Below are 22,837 nucleotides of genomic sequence, written 5' to 3'. Positions count from 1 at the left end.
TATATATATATATATATATATATATACATAATATGCATATTTATATATATATATATATATATATATATATATATATACATATATATATATATATACATATATATATATATATATATATATATACATATATATATATATATATATATATATATATATATATATATATATATATATATATACATATATATATACATATATATATATATATATATATATATATATATAAATATGCATTTATGTGTTTTTACTATACGCTAATTGAAACCTGCTTTGCTTTTACACTCTCCTTCATTCAAGACCGGTATGTGGAGCCTCGGAGTGTGGGACCGAGCGTACAAGCAAGTATCTCACGCCAAAAGCGTGAGAGCTGGCAACCCTGCTCACAACAAAGATTACAATTGTCATGACACAGACTCGCTGGCCCTTCTTCTCCCCGTCTTCCTGCATCTCTCTCGCAGCCCTTGTCCTGGTATGCCCTCCCTCCCTCCGTCACGCCGCTGTCCCTGTTGAGCGACTCATGCATGGATACAATGTGATCCACTGTGCTCTTTGAAGGCTAGCATTACTGTTCACACGCAATCTGCACCGAACACCGATATGTTTCTCCCTCTTTCTCGCTTTGGTTTTTTCCTCTCTTCCATCTTTCATCCCTTCTTTATTTTTCTGCTTCAAGTCACGGTTGGGGAAACTGGTAAACCTTCAGAAATATTTACGATTGTATCGTAAATTCCTACTTTTACTCAAGTGAAGGTAATAACAAATTCCCTTGATGTAACAAATTCATCGTGTACATTTACAAGTAATATTTTTACAGACTCACACATTCTCGGTTATATTTACCCTCAATTATCCTGAAAGCTTAGTTCCCGAAATGCGCAGTATCTGCTGAAAATGAACAGCTTGCATCTTTCTTCGATTACAGATTTACAACCTCTCTTGCTCGCAGAGTAATGAGCATAAACAGCCACTGGTCTCACCACAATGGTATTATGGAAACTAACCTGCTCTTCCTCTAATTATTTCAAGTGCACCACAAACCTAAATCGCATTACGTCTCTGCATTTAGGAGAAAAATAAAAGTTGAACCTTTAAATTAACTTGATGTAGGTTCACAATTACTGTGTGTCATAGCGATTACATTTACATTCATTTGTATAAAAATGTTGATGACCGGTTCCCCCGCGTTATTCATATCAAGAAGAAATATTCAAACATACAGGCTATCAATAAGTAATTCAAAAGTAAGTTCTAAGTCTTTCCGATCATCTGTCAATTGTTTCCATGTGCTCAACCTCAGGAATCTCTCCTGGATATTCAGAGCATGCCAGTACCACAGCGGGAATATGATACCTGACTTTCTTTCTCCACCTCTCCCCTGTTTTTCCCCTCTGAGTCTCAGTGGCAAAAATATTCTCTCTCTCTCTTTTTTTTAATCTCACTTTTTGTCTCCAAGCACACTATCTGCTCCCCTGTGTGGACTGACCCGTGTTATTCCCTCATGGCTCGGCAATAAGCACAGTACGGTGTGTGTGAGATTTAGTGTATGTGCATTGAATACCTTCAGGAATGTGTGTGTGTGTGTGTGTGGCAGCTCTCCAGTGTCATTCAGTGATAGTGTCGTATAGGAAGTAAATTAACTCATTTTTGCAGGGCTGGTCTCACTCTATTTCTCTCTCTATAATGCTTGCTTTCTCCGTTTCTCTCTCACTCACTCTCTCTCTCTCTCTCTCTCTCTCTCTCCGCTCGCTTTGACAGATCGTTTTCATAACCACTTTTCTGAGGTCACAGCCTCGTCTGCAGTAGTCACGCAACCCCTCGCCTGCTCAGTCAGCTTTATATGCGTACACACACACACACACAGTAAATGTAAATGTACACGTATGCACACACGCGCACACACGCACACACACTACCACAGTAATACTACACTACACAAAAGCCCGTCTTAAAGAGATAGCGCGCGGCTCTCTCCCAGCAGCCATAACATGTTAGAAACTCCACTTTTAAAGGGTCAGCATGTCTATTTTTGGCTCTCTGCGCTCAAAGCATTCTTCTGCTGCTGGCAACACACATGCAACCTGTGGCTGCTGAGTGGTAATGCAACACGGGCTGAAGCTGATTTTCAGATTAAACATCTTGACTTTTGGAAAATTTCAAATTGTAACCATATTTTTACTCTGCAGAAAACATAAACAGGGAATTAATTCCGGTGGTGATTCTCTTCATGAACGATCTCTTTATGTGGTCGGTGCATAGGAAGTTATCGCTTTACCTCATCAACTGCATGTTTAATGATGCCAGTTGCTAGTGCAGGTGAGAGTCAACTCCTCCGTGATCATTTCTCTTTATCTTTGACGGTCTCTCTGTGTGGAAGACTTCCTTCTCTGTGTGTTGCAATGAGATGGAACCTCGCATTGTCCAGTCCTGACCGGGTCTATCCATCCGTCTGTCTCCTCCTCTCCGTCCTCTTGTTTCTGTCTCGCTGCCTCTCCCAACACCTTTCTATCCTCTCATCACCTCTCCACCACCAGGATAGCCCACGGAGGAATATACAGTAACTGGGGATGACAGCGAACCAAAGACGGCGGGCAGGGATGAAAGTGAGTGCCAGTGATCGGAACGGCTTTAGTGAAGACGGTGAAACAAAGGGATCATTCATAAAATACTTACAAAGGTCTGGTTTGTTGAACGAAGGATGTGTCTGAGACCGGATACTAATATTAACTAACAGGGATGTTGAAAAGATGCTCACAAAAATAACATTGCATCCATTTTCCAATCCATATTATTTCAGGACACGCTTTTGTGATTTAATAAAATAGAGGCGTCTCCTCAAACATCCTCAAACATTCATCAGTTTGTATTTGTATATACTGTACATTCAGTATCTCTTGCTACCGAGGGCTTCTTGACATTTGCCGCCAGCCTTCCTCCTCACTTGAACATATGTTGGGGTGATTAGGAAGACACAAATGGACAGCGGTAGACTTTTAATCTATTATTCTGCTGCCAGGCCCCCTTAGTTACTGTTGCTAAGCCTGTTAAGCTTTCTGTTCCTGCACGACGCATGTAGTTTACAACGGCGGTCTTAGCTTTGTCTTAAAGGCTCAGTGTTCACTTGAAGCACACGAGCGTATATGCCCGAACGTACTGTAAATATGTGCGAGCACACACAAACCTAGCCGGTCTCAAATATTATTACCTGCACTCTAGCTGCATAACCAAAGTGGACATTTTGACACTTAGGCTACACAGAGTGGACAATAATTCTTTACAAGCTGAAATGAGATTTTCCAGCTCATCAAATCTTAGTTTGTGTTTTTTGTCATGACATCACCGGGAGGGGAGGGGAGCCCGCGAAACAGCCTCAATATGGCCTGGAAATTGACTGAGAATTTGGCCGGGAGAGGTTGCATGAGAAGGAGAAGGACTTGAAGTAGCGGGGAGGAGAGGCCTGCCAAGAGTAAAGGCTCAGGCCTGAAGGCTTTTGGCAGGTGTTTTGACTCTGCTATCCATCCAGCTGCTGACTTAAAACATGGGAATCTATTAGCCGTAAAGACAGGTTGTAATCTCCGTAATCTTCTGTCCTTTTACCAATTTCTAAGAATCCTGCAAATGTACAAAAAGCGCTTGTCTGACTAGTAGATGAAGAGATAACCAAATGCAATCATCCAACAAAATGACTTTGTTTCTGGAAAATCTGAATCATAGTCAATTGTCTACCACAGCAGCCTCAGCCTCATCAATGATCATATGGCTCTGCCAATTAGGTCAAGGTCTGAGAGTTTTCTACATGAACTGGCCCATCTGACATTTTAACAAAGATGCTGGTCTGAGGATGGATGGATGGAGAATTGGTATTGTGATGGCCCAATGAATTATGCAATAGGGTTTCTCTCCTTTTATTTTACGCCTCCCTTCTGCCTTTTTGCAACCCCCATCCACCTCTCTCGAACACGGCCCTGTGTTAAAATCATTCATGGCATCAGCTCTCGCGACACGTTGACCTCATTGCCAAAGCCTTCCGATTTAGTAGCCGCAACGCTCATTTACAAAGACACGACGGTCGGGTCTAAATCGTGGTCATGGTAAAGGGACAGGTGAGCGCAACAAAAGTAAAGAATCGGCAGCCTTAGTCACAAAGGCGAAAACAATGAAAAGTGAGTGAGTGTGGGAGGCGTGCCAAAGCCGCACCAGCAGGCAGACAGGTTGAGGTTGTGCAGGCCTCCAGGAAAAGCAGTGGTGGCACCACAAGAGAGGAAGGATTAAATGGAAGATTAACAAGCTCAGAGATCAAAAAGCAGACAAAACAGACAGCTGCCTTGACGTATGGGAATGAAATGACAATGAAAGTGAGACGTCAAGAAAATCATGTATGATAAAAGGACCCCGATGATTTAAGGGGAATTAAATAAATATGCCTATACTACTGCTATATATTCAATATCACCAGTGTAAACTCACTGAGGGAGGCCGCCCTGTTGAGTTTGTGACTTTTACATTTTTCTGTAGTTAGTTCTTTGGACTTGTTTCCCATAAGAAGCCACAGATAACTCCTTCGTTTAAGCCAACGCGAAAGACAAAAGATATAAAATGTGAGCAGATGGTGGATGATCTGTTCGCTTTTAAAGAGATCCAACGGCACATCTGATCGAGCAAGAATACCATTGACAGGCACAGGACAATCCGCATTCGCTGCTCCTGTGTGTGTGCATGAGAGGGGATATTTATAAAACAATAACCACATTATCATGCCCGAGACATGTGGGCGGGTGCGGCATCTTCATCCTTAACTCGTTTAGGACATATTGAGGTCATTTTCCCCGGGTTTACACAACATTGCGTGAGAAGGGAAGGGTATCCGGTGGATCCAATTGCCCTCTGTGAGGGAGGCAGCGCCTCTATGAATGTGGCCTTTGAGTGGCGAGAGGCCAGTAGACATGCAGACAGCCTGTACTTACTGTAACTGGGAAATAGGCCTGATGCGACTTCAAACAGCCACAATGATGTTATTATGGTCCCCCCCCCCCTGCTCCTTCCCAAGCCTGTCTCTCTCTACTTTCTGAGAACTTGTTGCTCATGAGTCACAAGGAAGGAGTCTCCAGCGATCTGTTGTTTACCCTCACATTAACCATGGTAGGACAAATCACTGCTTCATTTCCATTTTTGAAAAAAAGGAGTTTTTTTGTTGTCACCCCCTCTAAGAGAGACTGTCGATTTATCCAAAAGCTATCATTATCTCCATTTACCCCGGAGAAACGGAAGTGGACAAAAGTGCTTTCACACTTCTAACTTTAATTTGTTGAGCAAAAGAATGACAAGAACATTAGACGCCATTGCAGTAACCGGGGGGTTTACTGAAGAGGAAAAACAAGGAAATGATCCTTGTTATGGAGGTCAAAGAGGATCATTCTGAGGGGTATCATGACTCTTCCAATATAGTGATAAGCAATGCACTAATATAACTTTTGAGGTGATAATGCTGCACTGACTTTGCTCCTAACTTTGGGCAAACAAGGATTACACACTCCTTCGTTGTAAACTGGGTTATCCATAACTTTAAGCCCAGATTTGCTGTTTTCCCCCCAGAAAAATCAAATGAGGGCTCCCAGCAAACATTTGACAGGCGGGTAATAGGCAAGAGGTAGAAATGTTCAACATCATCCCAAGCAAAGCAACAATATGATGGCATACAGTAGCAAAGTAAAAAATGCAAGTGAAAACAGCTTTTTTTTAACTTATATCAAACAGATATGGAAGATTTCACAAAATGACGCAGGTGGCAGCTACGGACGACGAGCGGATGTGACTCAGTTTTGACTTTGGTGCTATATTTACACATTCTTTCAACGTCGGTCGAGGCTGTCATATCAACATCTTCTCAGTGTCACAATGTTTGCTGGGCCTGGCTAACTTGTGATGGTGAGAAACTGGGTTCGACTTCAGAGGGACAATCCTATCACATTAAATTCGTCAAGTCATCCCTTAAAAAACACAAACTTTGTTCTGAGAGTTGTAGTTTTTGTAAAGCAAATGGAGGTTGTGGTACTGTATTCTGCTCCAAATTAACACTACACTATATTGACGCAAACAGTAGTTATTTTCAAAATATATACCATATACATCTATTTTAAAAAAAACAGGTAAAAGTGCATTTAAAATAAAAACTATTTTATCTCTTTCTGCTGATTTTTTGTTTGTTTTCAGTAAATAAAGATGTATAGAATCAATAATATACTAAATGCCTAAATGCCTTTGTGGTAAGTGTAAAGGGCTAAAGATGTGAAAGCTTTATATTTCAGGCTGTATAGTCAATATATAAACATGCCAAGACTCAGTTACCTCTTTAATCTCCCTGCTCTCAAGCTAATTGTTATCCCGCGGTGTGAAAAGCTCTTGCATGTGTTAATCTGGAGACAGCGCCAGGGAAAGCACTGAGATCCATTACAGGGCAAGAAATACTGCGTATAAAAAATGATTGAAAGATTATGGGAGTGGTTTATGAAAAATAAACATGGGTGGAAGCCACTTCCATCTCTTCATTTGACACATGACACCGTACAAAAACACGGATTAGACTGTCAATGCTCTGACTGGATAAATATGTGTGTGCGTGTGTGTGTGGGTGCGTGGGTGTGTGGGTGTGTGCGTATGTGGGTGTGTGTTTGCATGTGCGATGCATTTTTAAAACATTTGCAATTTGATGACGAAAACAAACCCTGGCACATTAGCATGGAGAATTTCTCAGCTCCGCACGCTAACTTAGAGATGGGGAGGGCCCCAGAGTGTGTGTGTGTGTGTGTGTGTGTGTGTGTGTGTGTGTGTGTGTGTGTGTGTGTGTGTGTGTGTGTGTGTGTGTGCGTTGCTGTGGGTGAAGCCGGCAGCTGTTTAAATTCAGTCTACAGTCTTACAGCGCACCATACCAATTTAAACACGATCCTCAGGGACAGGAACAGAGTCGGACACTTTTATCCACCACTTCTTTCTGTCTTTCTCCCTCCTTCTCGTTCTTCTTTCTTTTGTTGCAAATATCCACTATCAGAATTCAACAACCACCACGATGTCTACAACCCCGGCCCGTCGTGCACTCAGACCTCACTTATCTCGCTGCATTAGCCATTAGCTCCTGCACCTTACACGATGATCCTAATTGATCCCTTTGCTCTCCGTCATGTACCATCTTTGAGGGGTCGTGTCACCGTTGCCTGATGAATAAGTCATTAGATCGGCGCTGTGCTCGTCCCTGAAAGGTCCAGAGGCTTGGTGCCCGTGGCTCCATTTCGAATGAGGTCACAAAACAAAAGGAACCTCCGTGACAGACAACAGCTCTGCCATAACCTTCGCCGATAGAATCAAATTGAAACATTGTTGAAAATAAAAATGTCCCGTTACGAGAAAAGGTACCATTTTATGTTCTTGCCGGTGATATTCTGCAATTGAAACGTTACATTTGAAATACTGAAGTCAAAATTCAACATACTGAAAGAAGTTGTAAGTTGAAGTGTAAGCGCTGAGTGAAGTTGAAGATTCGCTGAAAGGAGTTTAAAAAAAAGCCAGCCGAGGTGTAGGGGATGAATTGAGCTGCAGGCGTCCGTCAAAGTCAACGCCTAAAAAGAGATTAGTGCCAGCTCCAGTCTATGAATTGAAAGATGATGTCAGTTGAAATGTTAGAGCTGGATGTGTCAGTTAAAGTGAAAGCCTACGGAGAGATAGTGCCAGCTAAAGCGTGTAAATTGAAAGGTGATGCCAGTTGAAATGTTAGAGCTGGATGTGTCAGTTAAAGTGAAAGCCTACGGAGAGATAGTGCCAGCTAAAGCGTGTAAATTGAAAGGTGATGCCAGTTGAAGCGTAAGCGCCCACTCAGTCCTGAAAGCAGTTGCAGTAAATCTGCAAAACAATCTAAGAGCGTGCACGGGTTAATAGTGGCAGTCCAACTGTGAAAGGAGTTAACGTGTCAGTATAGAAGAGAAAGAGAGAGAATGCAATCAAAGTGTCAGTGGACATGTAAGTGGTAAAAGCTGTTGAAATAAGAGATAAAACTGTAAAAATGAAACACAAATGACAGATTACCAACTGCTTCTCACCAAAAATATTCAAAACACAAACGAGTGCAACTCTGACAGCCTTTAAAAGTGTGTGTGTGCGTGTGCGTGTGTGTGTGTGTGTGTGTGTGTGTGTGCGTGCGTGCGTGCGTGTGTGTGTTTGTGTGTGTGTCATTTAGGGCTGCAGCAGGAATGACTTTTATTTCATTTGATCAGATTAGATAACCTTTGAATGACTGCCAGTAGCTATGAACTACCACAATGCATTTATTGCTTGAGCTATGAACTACTATATTGCATTCATAGCTTCTGCTATATTTGCTTTAAATAAAAAGGAACGTGACAGGAGATAAGTGTGATGCTTCATAATGGAAGAGTCATTTCCTATTTCTAAGGTGTGTCATTTCAACACTGGTGTCTTGAATCTAAAGAATGTCATGAACGGAAAAAACAACCTGCGACATTTAAAAATAGCATTCTTCTCCTCTATTATTCACTCACTACTTCTTTTACTTTTTTTTCTTACTTTTTTTGTCAGTTGAAATTACAGTTTAAGGAACCTGAGAGAGCCTCAGAGAGCTTCACCATAAACTCCCCCAGTGGGCCCTTAGTGTCGGTGATGTCAGTGAAACCGCCAGTGCAGCTATCCAGCATTCAGACACACACACACACACACACACACACACACACACACACACACACACACACACACACACACACACACACACACACACACACACACACACACACACACACAAACAAAAAAAACAACAGGAAAACTTAGCTGGTTTCAAGTTTTTCAGTAGAATTAACAATTTATAACACACATTTATAAATAAAGGAAACACTTCTAAAATTTGAGTATTGAGTCAACAGCATATATTTTTTGTAGTGTGTGCGTAAGTGTGTATATACACATCTGTGATTATGCTAAATCATCACTTCCCACTGGAGTTTTTCTTTAAGTGAGGTCGAATAAACGATCGGATACAAGATGAAATCTCTTGCCCTGCCCGTCATTATTATTATTATTTTTTGCAGTGCACACATGCACAAACACGCACAAATCTCAAATAAATCCCAGTGAGCTTTCGGGCCTCTTCACAGCTCTGTTTACTGTTGAACACTTAAGATACACCCTTCTTTCTCCTCGCTAACAAATAACGCCTGGGGGGCTGGAGGGCTGAGCCAAGCACAAGTCACGCAACTGCCTCGCTCTGTCTCTCTCTCTCAGTCAACCCCCCCCCCCCCCCCCCCCCCACATACACACACACACACTCTGGCCATCCTGACTCACTGGACACCTGGCTGCCTGGGTGAGACATTTGCCCCTGCAGAGCTGTCCCTCTTTAACAATGTGCCTGGACGCTGTCAAGTCAGAGCCCATCCCGCTGCCGCTAACTGATGTTTGACTTCACCTTGTCTTCCTCCGCGGCGCCCAAGTACAAGTGTGCGTGTGTGTGCATGTGTGATGCGATTGTCTTCACCCGCTGTTCCTAGAGCTGTACCCTCTGCTTGCGTCTCTCTCCACCCTAAAAATATTTTGTCAGATTCACTCATTCGATCATAATTCAGCAGAGAGCAGGAGTTCACGCAGAGTTCAGACTGCTATGGGTACAGGATGCACAGCAATATGTCTTGGTTCAGTGTCAGTTACATTTTGTGTGGTGGGCTTACAACACACTCAGTCTGAGATTGAAAAAAAATGCTATTCCCCACCGAAGCTTCTCCAAGTGACCCTAACTTTATATGACATGATCTGAAGGACTATTTTTACTCGGGTGAGTTACGTGCTCCTGTTTTCCCGTATCAGATCCTGATGAAAGGGGACCTCATCTGGCTGATGGTAGTTAGCGTATAGAGCTGTACCGGGTCAGATGCCACCTTTGCTTAGTGATCTTTCCAACCGCATGGAAACATATCGATTTACATTAGGGAACAACAGCAGGGACTGGGCCACTGTTGCACACTGAAGCATGCTTCAATTAAGATAAATGGAGGTGACAGACAGAACAAACGGCCTGGTGTACAGTGCGTCCGGGCACAACCTGATGACATGTAGTACTTGTGGAAGTCATGCCACGCGAGTCTTCAGAGAACAAACACAGCCAGTGATTCTGCTTATAAAAGGCTTATGCTTCGGTTTTCCTTTGCATTAATTCCATCAGTCGACTAACCGCTGGTGTTTACACTGAATGTATGCAGCTTTAAACCATCATTTCTTAAGGATTCAACACTTCTTTTTTTTCTTTTTGCAGCCAAGCTGACAGTGTCACAGTCCAGGATCACGATGCATTCAGGTGAGGTTTGCAGAACGTAGAGAAAAATGTGACGCAGACCACAAAAAACGTTGACTGAGTTTGCTGATGCAGTTCAAACACCACTTTCCTGTGATTTCTCCCTTTCGCACCACTTGGCTGCTTCATGGCGTTGTCCCTGTGAGACATTGATCAGCGCCGTGCCAGAGCCGCAGTGTCGCTGAGTTCACTCATCAGCCACTGTGAATAGACTCTCCATCCGCTCGGTTTAGCCATCAACAGATCGCATTACTGACACCAGTGAGCTTTTTATTCGAATGGCCATGTTAAATTGGTTGTGCTGTAGCTAATAGGCCTCTGGTGTTCACTCGGAGGCAACAGGGGAGTGAATCTATGTTGTGTCATCAATCAGTTCATTGTGGACTGCCTCCGAAGCATGCGAACGGGACAACAGAGGGACACAGACAAGCTTGATCATAACTCAATCCGATTCTTGGATTCTACTATTTGATTTGGTTACTTGTACAATTGTAATCCCAATTCAGCCCACTTGTAGGCCTTTTCTTTATTTGGTCGTATTAGGCATTCCAGAGTTGCTGCAAAATTGATTCAGTTTTCAAATGCAGTCATCTTACAATAAACAGTCACAAAACTTTTTTTCCCGAAACTCAGGAAGCGGTTTCTGAGCAGAAGTACTCACAAGCCACAACAAATAAGAAAAGGACTGTTCCGAGGCTTAATGAGTTATCAAATCTCTCAAAGCTCTCAAAATGTGGCTTTGGGTGGGGCCGAATCTGTTAGCCATATTGCATGTTTGCATGGAGATCAAGTCTATTTGTTTGCTGTGTGGGGGATGAATATAAATTGGCAATGTGAAATGAGTTCATCTAAACCAAAAGGGCTGTAGTTGGGGTTACGCATGCTAGAGTGGCGCGCCTACAAAAATAGAACGGATTCACTGAAAACCAACAGCAGAATAAATATTTGCGATAAGAAATGTGTCTGCCAACAGCATAACGGCCGTGGACTAACTACAGGTTGCACACGCTATGAACCTGAAATATACTTGCAGCATGTGAGTTTTCTAATTGAATGCCATGATATAATAAACCCTGTAAGACAACAGCTGGGACTTGTCAGCTTGTTTGTAGCGCCGCTGCATGCTTAAAATGCTTCCATAATATAATTATCAACTCGAGCTGCGGGGGCTTTCGGTGCGCTTGTTGCTCCCCTCCTTGTCCCTCTGAGCATTCCTTGCTCAGGCAGAGCGACGCGCTCGGCGGTAGCTGTGGCAGTAATTACACAAGACAGCTTCCAACAATAGTGTTGGGCCAACAAAGGCTTCTCTGCATGAGTCCTGGCTGTCTATTCACACTCACTCAAACTCAAACACACACTCTACCCGTCTGTTCACACACACACACACACACACACTTGCACAAAAACACACCTCCCACTGCTCCACGGCCGCCACTAACTGTTACAGTTTGCGTCGAACGGGGGGGCCCCTCGGCACTGATTTGAGTAATTCACTTATGGCCTTTTGCGATCCCAGGGGGCTCTGTTGCCCCCCCCCCCCCAAGGACAATAGAGCCCAGCTCCACTCAAGCGAGTTCACTGTCTGTGGCACAAGAGGCCAGGCAGGGACAAAGCCAGTGTCATGCCTTTGATTCAAGCAACTAATGAGTTTGCTGTGAGGATCCCAAACGCATAAAGCGGCTTCTCCATTCATGGTTCTCGACACATACAAGGGATTAGCGTGGCTGGCCTGTTGCGCTAGTTAACAGCTAGTGTGACTGATTACTGTAGAGGGGGCAAACATACATGCAAGAGGGTGGGAGAGTGAGACGACATGCAATTGATGTGCAATTTAGCATGGAACCATTGGGCGGGCAATGACTATGTTAGCCGCAATAAAGGAAATAAATATACATATATACACACACATACATATATATATATATATATATATATATACAGTATAAACATTTGAATAGCAAATGTATTGAAGATGATCTTGATATTATTTTAGAAGTTGTTCTACTTCCACAAACACAACTCTTGGGGAAATCTTTTTATTGTGTGTCTATGATACACAACACTCACTGCATCAAAATTGACGCACGCATTGGATCTCAATAGCACAGACGCAGAGCTGGGTAAACTGTAGCCAGGACCCATGGGTAGAAAACAGTTGGGTCCAAATGGAACCCAAGATAATGGATCATTTTGACCCAGTGTTAGTGGGGTTTTTTTTTTATATTACTGTAACGGTTAGTTTCCTAAATTAAAATGGCTGTTTTGACCCAGTGTTAGACATAATAAGCTCAAGTTGTATCTTAAAACAAATTGAACAAATTATTCTCAACCATACTACCTATTGTATTTCAGTTTGGGTAAATAATCCCAATAAAAAAATACTATATAATAACTCTGGGTCAAAACAAGCCATTGTCAATGGTTCTACCCATGGGTCCTGCATAAAGTTAACCCGCTGTTGTTATATTGACCAAATCACAGGTATGAAAATGGCCAACTCATACGGTAAACTGCTGCACAAAAAATAGTCTGTGTCAAAATTGTATTTGTCATTATTGTGAGTATATTACTTTAGCGTATAAACCTATTTCTGTGTTCTCACTCACAACAAATGAACAGGGGTTTAGCATGCCAAAATAAAGGACAGGAATGATAAGACCCTGAGCACTGGTGTTAGGTTAGTCATAACAGTGAGAACACATTAACATTTACACTGGAAATGTATTAAGCGGCCATACATCTACGTTTGTATATAGAACCCGTAGCACGGAATTACAGACATCGCATGTGGAGGAAAGAGGAAGGAGAAAAGCCTGAGCACTGGCATTTAGCCTGATCACGCACTCCTCATGAAGCACATGGAGATGAGAGGTGATTATCTTTCACAGAGGTCAGTGAAACAAACAGAAGAGCAGAACCCCATAGGGGGTGAAAGGAGGAGGAGAGAGACACACAGAAAAAAGGAGAGAAAATCGACATGTAATGAATGAAACACAGCAGACAGAAATGGAGTCACAGGGCGAATGTGTACCCCCAATTTGATGACGATAATCACACGTAAGAGTACATTTTCTCTGCTTCAACAGCATACACGCACAAACAGATGAGGATGTTCTCATCTATTATCTCTCTGGATGCTCTTAATCAATACGCATCACGAGGTCTCATGAGGGTTTAGTGATGTGAAGCTACATTAAATGATCTAATGAACTGTCAAGAGAAAATCATGACAATGTGACCTGCTGGCAGTGATGCTGGTTTTAAAAAACATATCACGGAAGCTCAAATACCCCCTTTTTGTCCGCTTAGCATCACCTTTCATTACTCATAATGTAAATGTCTTGTAATGTACCAGCCCCGGGTGAACTGGAGACGTCGCGCCACCAACACTAGAACAGCGCTGGCCAGTCTACTTGTGTCTGTGTTCAGGCTTGTTGTGACACATTCACATTCACATTCACATTCAACTGATATGACGGGCTGATGCGTTAAAGTCCTCGCATCCTTTGGGCTTTGAAGCGTTGCGTGTTGGAGGACTCAAACGTCCAATCGCCCAACTAAGACTCACTAATTAACATGTTATATCTCTTTTGTGTATCCATACGACAATGTAAGTGTAAATACGTCTTTGTGCTAAGCTAAGCTAACCTGCTGCTGCATGACGCTTGTGATATGTGGTATTAATCTACTCATCTAACTCTCAGTGAGGAAGTGAAGAACCCTATTTTTCAAAGTGTTTAACTACAGGATTGTTTTAATGATCAAACTAAATATGTCTGGCTTAAGCGTGAGTTTAGGGTAATGACATTGCACAGATCTGTGCTGTTTAAGGAGTCTAAGAGAAGGTGAACAAGCTGCCGATACTACCTCCTGGCAACATTTAGCAATGTGGGTCGCAGTCTATGACTCACCGGAAATTTCCAGAGCTGAGCTTTTTGTCTCAACAACTGGAAACAACAGTGAATTGATCACATCTTGACCTTTCTAATGCTGAACCTTTTCACTTCATTTCTTGTCCACGCGGCTTGCCGATTTGTCTTGGCCTCTGCCCGACAGTCTCGTCTGCCTTTGGGTTGCGGAAGGAAAAGGTGCGGGGTCACCGAGAGTTTAGTAAACACGAAGTCCGTCCATAATGTGACCTGATACACATTTCACCCCCTGAGCAAAGACTCCATTGAGAAACAGCTATCACGCAGCTGCACTTCCCCTTTTGGGAAAAAGCGAATGATGTGCACATATTGACTGGATTTGACACAGATTCAACATGGAAAAGGATCAACACACATTTGAGGGGCCATACGACCACGATATTCTCCGAAAATTAGTAGATGGATCCAGACTGATTGCTTGACTCCTTCCTCTATTGCACGATAGAGACGATGGTTACAAAACCGTCTCCTGTCTGCTGGCTGACGTATGCCTGCCGTGAGTCTGCGGGCTCTGCGGCCTTTCTCTTCCTCTTTTCATAAAGCTCACCCAGCATTTAGAGGCAGACGTACACACGTACCGAAACTGACTGGCACGCGTTTGGGAGACTATAGCGACACAGATACACAGCGCAGGTCTAAACACTGTTGTATGGATTTCGCGTAGCAGTGAGGCGATCAGCATGCCAAGTTACCAAACTTTCATGTTGCTCATCAAATTTTGTGTGGCTGTGTGTGTGTGTGTGTGTGTGTGTGTGTGTGTGTGTGTGTGTGTGTGTGTGTGTGTGTGTGTGTGTGTGTTCCCATACCCTGTTAATGCCCAGACTGGACTGACAGCCATGAGGGAAGGTGGGGCTTTAATTGCGTGGGCTTCCAGACACACACACACACACACTTATAAATACACCTTGCTGCGATGTGGATACATTTACACCACAGGCATTTATATTTGGGCATGAGATTGTTTTGGTGGTAACTTCAGGGGTTGTTGTGATGTACTGCAAGACAGTAATGGTTTTCAGGGCGGATCATTCAACGAAAGCAGAGCAATACAGCCCTGAAGTCATATAGATGGTTTTACAGGTTGTTCATGTCTCACTGAGGTCAGTGTGTAAGTCTATTTTGAGATTTAAACAAAACAAAAAAACAATGCATGAACTATGCAGGAGAGAGTGTAAATGAAGGGTAAAAACAGTGGATTATCTTTTTGTCTGTGTTGTTTTTAAATTATTTGGGTTGATGTATTATTTTGCAATGGATGCATTTTAGCTACAGGAAATATACCAAAGGAAGGCTACACACTGATCGCTGCTATCAGATATCAGTGCGACGAGGGTCAAGAGCTTGGATGGTGACAGACGGCGTCAAAATAAAAGTCTATCACACCTCATTGCACACACAGTCAAAATAACCACCATCAACACATCTAACACATTGTACAGGGTTCCATGTAAAGCCACGCTCTGCTCCAAAAACAAACAACGGAAACTGTTCCAGCCATTCTGGGGATATGAACTGCTGATCGTCTTGGTCACAAGCTTACATGCTTTACAATTTACTTTTCCTCAAAGATTTCTTGTTTGAAAGTGTTCTGCTTCATCAGAGACACAGGGAGTGTGAGTGTGACCACATTACACACAAACCTACGAAAGGAGCGCCAACATCACGTTAGATCTCATGAGATTCATATCATGCCAGCAGCTAACATGAATGCATTGGCATGGGTTGCATTAGCTGATCTCAAGCCTAGAGCGGTGCAATGGGCTGAACGTTGGGGAAGAGGGTCTGTCCTTTATTATGTGGTCTCCAGGTCCTCTGCCTTATAACTCCCATCTGATTCTCATCACAAGCCCTGTTGACTTCAGCTCTCTCTGTTACAGTCACTTTCAATTCATATTAGTCCAGCAACGCAGGAAAAGAGAGGGAAGGAAGGAGTAGAGGCGCATGTCCCATTTCTTTGACACACTCTGGACTCAGTTATTTTACAAGATATCATGATTGCGTTTATGCCACTGAAATACAAAAAAAAGTCTTAAGAATAATACAAATCAATTAAAAAGGAAATATTTTGCCTTTAGTTACCTGATCCTTTCTGAAAGTATGGCCGCAACCTGATTAAATATTCGAAAACAAAGCAAAATTCTAGTTTCAAATAATGGGGGGGAAAAAAAGGAGAGAAACACAATCGCCCAAAACAGACTGGAGGAGAATTAAAGGCAATCGGGCAGAAAGACAAAGGAGGAGGGATAGATAATCCTGAGGGTAAATATTTAACAAGCTCAGCAATTACAGAGACCTAACATGGAAGAGAAGGGAACTGCAGCCTGCTGACTGTCAACACACACACACACACACTCTCACATGATCCTACTCGCTTGGGCATCTGCCTAGAAATGCTGAGAATAAAGATACCCTGACCTAAAATGAAAATTAAACAAAAAAACATGGGACAAAGCCCGTAGGCTATGAACTGATGATTTGGATTCTTTAAAATGATTTATTTGTTTGAAGGGGCCCCTGGACTTGTGGCCCACTTTTTCAACTGGGGATAACTGCGGCAGCTGCATCACTATACAGTAATAATGGACAAATGTTTGACCAGGCTGTCCATCAAATATCAGCTTTTATCTGCAACAGAGTTAAAGTGTATGGCCGTTTGAGTCTGAGCCCTAGAAATGGTTCTCAGCCACGGGGATTGTGAGTTTTGGAATATAAATATCTTTTTATAGCCAAATATATTTGTCATACATCCTTGTGAAACAGGTACTTTACGAGTGGACATTTGCACCCTGCAGGCAGAATAAACTAAATTCCATTAAAAAATAAAAAGGGAAATAAAATTGTATTAATCAATGTCAAAGGGCATAAAATAGAAATAGCACAAGGAGTCGTCTCAGGTCCCGTATCTCATTGTGCCCGTAAGCACACTGCAGCTGAATCTCATGGAATATGATGAATAAGGGAAACTGGCTGAAGTGATTCTCTGTCTGGTGTCGCTTTTTATTTACTCACACACAGGCATTCAGACACACACACACACACACACAGCCTGGAGGTGTATTTGCATGAAGTGCATACATACTGTTCACTTTGCTCCACCCTTGAGCAGTCACGCAACAGAGACGACCGGTAGAATCTCAGTGTGCTCCCGAAACCACCTGCCACCCGATTCTCTTCTTCTTCTCCTCTGTCTGTAAACCTTCTACTGTCTTACAGTGAAGTAGATCAAATCTGTGAATCTATGTCGTAAAATGAGAAAAACAAATGATACAGTCCGACATGCAGCCACTTGATCACAACTAACTGAACTAAACATCAGTGATGACTGCGTAGCAACTTCCCACAGTCCCCCCGGTGGACAGAAAGCAGAACTGCATCAGTGTGAGCAGGAACATCTTCATTCCTCCTCTATGAAAGAGTTCATGAATGCAAACAAAACTTAAGGCGGTTTCACAGCATGCTTTCGGTGAGTGACTCAGTGTTTGAAAGAGGTTATGACTGTTGTTACAAGCCACAGGAAGGATGTGGATATGTACTTGTTGCTCATCTTAGATTCATCTGGAGGAGCTCTGGCCACACTCCATGTTGAAATATCAGCGGACAAAGCTGCGGCTCTGAGATCCAGTGAGAGAGGGAGGGCAGAGCTGTATACAGTATAGTATACAGTATAGTGTGGCATTAAAAGCCAGCTAAGCTGGTCACTACTGCCACTGATAACAAGGCACCCAGCAGTGTTGGCGCAAACAAATAGAGGCTTTTGCACTAATGCATGTTCACAGAGTTCTTCGGAATATAAATAATTCCTGATAAATGGCGCCTTTACCGCAAATGCTAGTGCCCGCACCGCTTCGGAAGAAGAGCACAGAAAGCTATTAGCAGGCAAATACGCAACCCACTTCACGGCTCATTTACAACACACCTTTCAACACTTTTCACACACGTGACTGAACCCTCTCTGTTCTCTCTCGCTCAGTCCTGCAGTGAGGCAGCGGTTGTGGTCTTTATCTCTGCGTGATCTCTTATCCGGGAAAGACACCCTTGATAAGTCCAATTAGCACCTGTACTGCAACTTTGCGTGATGGCTAAGCTACATGAGCATTCGGGGTAGAACAAGTAACTGTGTGTGTGTGTGTGTGTGTGTGTGTGTGTGTGTGTGTGTGTGTGTGTGTGTGTGTGTGTGTGTGTGTGTGTGTGTGTGTGTGTGTGTGTGTGTGTGTGTGTGTGTGTGCGTAAAGTTACATGACTCTGGCCAATAGGATGCCAGTTGTTGGGTGCCATGCCAAACCAAGGCAGCAGATGATGGAGATTAAGGGCGCCGCAAGGATCAGAGGAGCAGAAGGTGAAAGAGGAGGGTCGCATATGTCGAAGAGGTGATGGCTGAAAAACTTTCAGCTGGTCAGAACTGTACAAATCTCTTTCCATGAGGACTTTCATTCAGCCCCTAAGACTAGGAACACAGTGCGCCTCACAGGACCTCGCTATACTGCCTCCCCTCCACTGCCCTGCTTCCCTTCCTTCATCCTCCGTCTACTTTGTCACGAGCATTTTCCCTTTCAATACAGAGGGAAGATGCTTGTTCTTTGCTCTGTATATAAAAAAAAAACGACCTCTTGTCTTAGAGCTGTCGCATCCAGCTGTGCCAGCAGCCTCTGAGTTGATATGGCAGTCGCCGAGGCCACCGGCAACGGAATGCGTTCTGAAGCGGCCCATGAATATTTGAAGTAGATTGTGGAGCAACACGAGGGGAGGAAGGGAGGCATTCGGTGGTGGGTGGGGAAACAAGAGTTTGCCTCAATATACCTTTTAATTACATGCTGCGACAACAGACGTAGGGTGACAGGGATTTGGGGAGGGTGAACCGAAAAAACGATGCATCTATGGTGACGCTGCCTTCCTCAAATCATCAGAAATCATCCTCGCGTACACAGCATGAGACAACACAAGAGACACGTTCTCTGCTCTGTCTGTTAACGCATGCCATGGCATGACGGTGTTTCCTAAGAGACAGCGCAGGAAAGAACAGCTCTTGTAATGCAAAGGCCGAGGGGATTGTTACCCCTTCAGCACAAGCGTTTGACTAATATGGTTTGGGGTGAAGGAATATATTTTTAAAATCTTTTTGAGGCAATATTTTTTAAATGATATAGAATATCTTTAAAGTGACATTTTCCATAATATTGCAAAAATAGTATTTATGTTTATTTTCCACCGAAACCAGGATATTATTATTACGACTACATCTTCTAATAGTATAGATATTTAAGTGTCATTTTAGAATTACTTCACATTTGTTCGTGGGTCAGTTGTATCATAAAAATATATCAGAGGTGGACAACATTGACCCATATGCCTATTTACAGCAGCAAATATCACATTATTAACCCCGTAAATCAAATCACAACTCCCTCTGAACTCAGAGACAGACACACATAAACCAAACACCCCGGCCCCTCCACCTGCCGCTGCAAAATGTCGTCTTTCGACCTCCTTTACCTTGGAAGCAGCTCTTGACGCGGAGGTAGGAGACTGCAAGGCGCAGCACGGACAGCTTGTCCAGCTTGGAGATGACATCCGGGGGGAACGGCAGCAGGCTGGCCAGCCGGTCCAGCTCAGCGTTCAGCCTGTCTCTGTGCCGCTTGGACGGGTTGGTTTTCTCATTGGCAGAGGACAGCTTCCTGATGGCGAGACGGACAGAAGGGAGAGGGGAAGATGGGGTTAAATGGGCATCGGGGACGTGTGTGGGGATGGACCCGAGACCATCAAACATCATGCATTCAGCTGCAAAATAACAACAGCTTCGACTAAATCATGAGTTTTAGCTCGGACAAACTTGACAATCTTAACACAAACAAAAACAACAAGTGGAGCAATGCCTGACTCATGTGTGACTATTTGATTTTTGGATCAATGTGAAAAACAGGGCACCAAACTATTAAAGGAAATTGGAATGAATGCATTTTTAAGAAATGCTTTCCAAAGAGATACCTGGCATTTTTTGTTTGATATTCCTTCCTCCGTATGATATGTTTGTCTGACTCTGCACAGCACCAACCCAAGTAGAGCCATATGATCAAATAAACCACACTAGTCTGCACACGTCTGTCTTTGAACTGTATTTCCTTTAGAATCAGTCCACAATGCACCGCAATAATTTGTGTTTACTCAAATGACAAGTCTCTTTATTTGGTAGTATTTGGCAGTATTTCTTTACTACAACACAAAACAAATGAGTTTTGTTTCTCGAACTGCAGAATATCTCTCCACGCTGACATAAATCCTGTGGGTTTACTTTATGGTAATATATCTGTATTTACCTAAATCCACTGTGGCTGTTCCACTCTTCAAATCAACTCCTGATGTTGAATGTATTGGACTTATTGCACTATTCCTCTCGGTGCCGCATGGCACATAAAATGCTCCTTAGGCACAGAGTTATTTGTGTGTGTTAGGATGGGGTGCCACGGCGTTACGAGCCAAAACTTAAAATGATCTGCGTATGTAATGGTCAGCTACAATTTCCACAGCTGACAGTTTCTGATCAGACGGACGGAATGCTTTTACATGAATGCCTGGACTCTGTTTTATTCTGGCAGAAGAATAAAAAAAAAACCACACACCCTCCACGAGTTACTATCGGAAGACAGACAAAAGAAAAACATCTGAATGTGCCATTTTGATTGTGTTATTCAACGAAACTTAAGTTTACTTGACTGCTCACTTGTGAGTTCTACAATATTCATGAGGAACTAAAAGTACCAAAACAGCCTTAATATTTTAATATTAAACAAAGTCCTAAAATATCTTGTGGCATGACTATGCAGACTACAAATTCAAGTGTAGTTCTGTCCAGTGCACAAACAGTAGCGATATGATGTGGCAAAGACTTCCTCTCAAATCAGTGGCAGAGGCAGAGCAAAACATGACAACTTTATGAATGCCACAGGCCTTGTTAAATTACCACTTCCCTCCTCTAAAACTTATATAACCTACTCACTATGCATGACATCAGCTGACAAGATGGCCCCATAAACTACTGTCCTCCACATTTAAAAAGCCATGGACACCTAAAACACTGTCAACCAAACACACGATTGATGCATGCCTGTGGGTAAAGGACAAGCTACATGTAAAGTAAGAAAGAAAACACAATATATTCTAAATGTTACTCCACTCACAATAATTATGGATCAAAAGGGACGCATATAGATTTGGAATATTAAGTTGTGGTGAGTAGTAAAAGGCTTATACTTAAATAACCACGGTGTAATAAGTGCTATATTATTAATATTATGTGTGCTATGATCGCTAGTCTGCTAGATATGTGATTAAAACATGTTATTCCGTGCTACAATGATATATAAAAAATATCAATACCAACAGAAGCTACATTTACAACTCCATGGTGCTGCGGCTCTGTAACTTCCGAATCATAAGAGTGACGCCACCCTGCAAGTTACCAGGAAAGGCACCAACAAAATGTGCGACCGTCTGTCAGCTATAGCATCGATTTGACGAATTATGTCACAATATTCAACATCGCTCCTTAACTGTTTCTGGACGGGCTTCCTCCTCTTTCTGCCCGCGTACATGCAGTCTCCCGGAGGTATCATGGTCTCGCGCTCCGTGGAGGTAACAGGTGCGCTGCGGAGGAGACAGAGAGGACGTCAACTTAAACTTAAACACACGTGAGACAGTTAGAATTCAGAAAGTCATTATTGTTTTAAGGGGGTTGGAAATGCAGTGAGTCCCCGCATGCATAAAAAATAAAGCATATTAAAACTATTTAAGCTATAAAAGCTAAACAAACTAGTCTGTGTTAATTAGCGTCGCAATATTTGTGGCACATGAACGGTTAATAGCACACAAACAATTGCCATATAGTTAACTACAGCACACTGGTGCAACTCATGCAATCAATATTTAGCAAAGCCCGGATCCCTACAAATGAACAGTAAAATAACAACGCTTTGAAGACAATAAAATCATGCAAGAAACGTCAAAGAATAAAAGCACTGACCCCAAATCCCTCGGGATATCAGTTAATTCCAGAATAGTGATGGCTGTGGAGTCACATTCACTTAAAGTGCAGAAAAGAGGAGACGCGTCTCTCTGGGTCCACCGACTCGGTGATGCCAAATGATAAATCCAAGGAAAATCAAATAAATCGGAGAGGTCCTGTATGAGCTCCGAGCTGATGTTTTCATCAGCTTTGCACTGCTCGGGGCAGATGTTGGCTGATGCTTTATACCCAATTGAGTCGCCTTCACTTCCTCGCGTTTCAGGTGGCGGATTCCTCTGAATGACATGTCGAGCTCTTCGCACGCAACTCTGTGCCTCACAAACAGAGCGCAAGAGCGCACACACACACGCGCGCGCACACACACACGCGAGGTTTAGCCTATGCCGCTTTCAGGGACTGTCTGCATATGTGAATTACGATCTTTTAATCTTTATATGGCCTCCTATATTTGTGGCAATGACTTTTACATAGATATATATAGTATAATGTATAAAAACTGGATGACTATTTTTTTCTCATGCTGGCTATTCATTTTTGCATACTTTGGTAAGG

General features: G+C 42.9%; 1 protein-coding gene across 1 annotated transcript in view; it reads right to left on the bottom strand.

The window, feature by feature from the left end:
* ahrra (aryl-hydrocarbon receptor repressor a) overlaps window positions 1–22,526 on the bottom strand; it is a 58,028-nt gene extending 35,502 nt beyond the window's left edge. The window contains exons 1-3 of the mRNA XM_079292311.1: window positions 22,283–22,526; window positions 21,814–21,906; window positions 19,759–19,940 (exon numbers count right to left, since the gene is read on the bottom strand). Coding sequence (XP_079148437.1) covers window positions 19,759–19,940; window positions 21,814–21,875 — 244 coding nt within the window. The 5' untranslated portion in view covers window positions 21,876–21,906; window positions 22,283–22,526. The remainder of the gene's footprint in view (window positions 1–19,758; window positions 19,941–21,813; window positions 21,907–22,282) is intronic.
* Window positions 22,527–22,837: the final 311 nt, after the last annotated feature.

This window comes from Melanostigma gelatinosum (assembly GCF_949748355.1).
Source record: "Melanostigma gelatinosum genome assembly, chromosome: 20".
NCBI lineage: Eukaryota > Metazoa > Chordata > Actinopteri > Perciformes > Zoarcidae > Melanostigma > Melanostigma gelatinosum.
This window is presented reverse-complemented; position numbering and strand designations above follow the sequence as displayed.